We start from the raw sequence: 700 nt of genomic DNA, 5'->3' as shown, positions 1-700 counted from the left end.
AATACGGGGCCGGGTGTCACTGGGGAGAGGATAGAACGTCACGCTGCATCCTCTTCCCAAATATAAGCGGGAAGCTCCGGGGCGGGGGGGCCCTCAGGGCACTTGCACACGCTCCCTCCCAAACGCCTTTTCTCGGGAGGCTCTTCCGGAGTCGGATGGGTGTCTCTGGCGTTACCGTGGGGACCGTCGTGCTCACGCGTGTGTAACCCCGGAAGGGGACTCAGCTCTCACCCGCCCCTCTCTCTCATCCTCCAGTTTCCTGGATGGCAGCGGCATAGACGACAGCCCGTCCACACAGTTCGCAGAGGTGAGTTCGACCGGATTTTGCCTTCACGCTGACCCACGAAGGGGTTTTCGCTCTCGGCGCCGGGTGCGGGACACGAGGGCAGCCTCGCGTGCCGCCTCGCTTGGAGGAGAGCTGATCCTCCTGGGGGATTTCGGGAATGTGGTGTGTTTTGAGGAGCCGGCTGACGCTGCCGGGGGTTTTGCTCGCTGGGCGGGAAAAGGATTGTGGAAGGATGCCCCGGTGCCGGGATGCGTCCGTGACGCTCAGCTGGCCTGGGAGGGAGTTCCTCGACTGCCCTTTCCCCACCCATTGCCACTCCAGCTTTTACAAGGAATGCGACTGCCTAAAAAGCCCTAACCAATAACCAAATCCGTGTCTTGGAATTGGGTTGCGTGGCGCTAGGAGCAGGGGGGC

At 62.1% G+C, this 700-nt stretch overlaps 1 protein-coding gene across 1 annotated transcript in view; it reads left to right on the top strand.

Annotated features, from left to right (window-relative positions):
• RNF115 (ring finger protein 115) overlaps positions 1 to 700 on the top strand; it is a gene marked incomplete at its 5' end in the record, with an annotated part of 7,013 nt that overhangs the window by 689 nt on the left and 5,624 nt on the right. Inside the window, one exon of the mRNA XM_010149109.1 lies at positions 256 to 307. Coding sequence (XP_010147411.1) covers positions 256 to 307 — 52 coding nt within the window. The remainder of the gene's footprint in view (positions 1 to 255; positions 308 to 700) is intronic.

This window comes from Eurypyga helias, unplaced genomic scaffold (assembly GCF_000690775.1).
Source record: "Eurypyga helias isolate BGI_N326 unplaced genomic scaffold, ASM69077v1 scaffold21780, whole genome shotgun sequence".
Classification (NCBI taxonomy): Eukaryota; Metazoa; Chordata; class Aves; order Eurypygiformes; family Eurypygidae; genus Eurypyga; species Eurypyga helias.
This window is presented reverse-complemented; position numbering and strand designations above follow the sequence as displayed.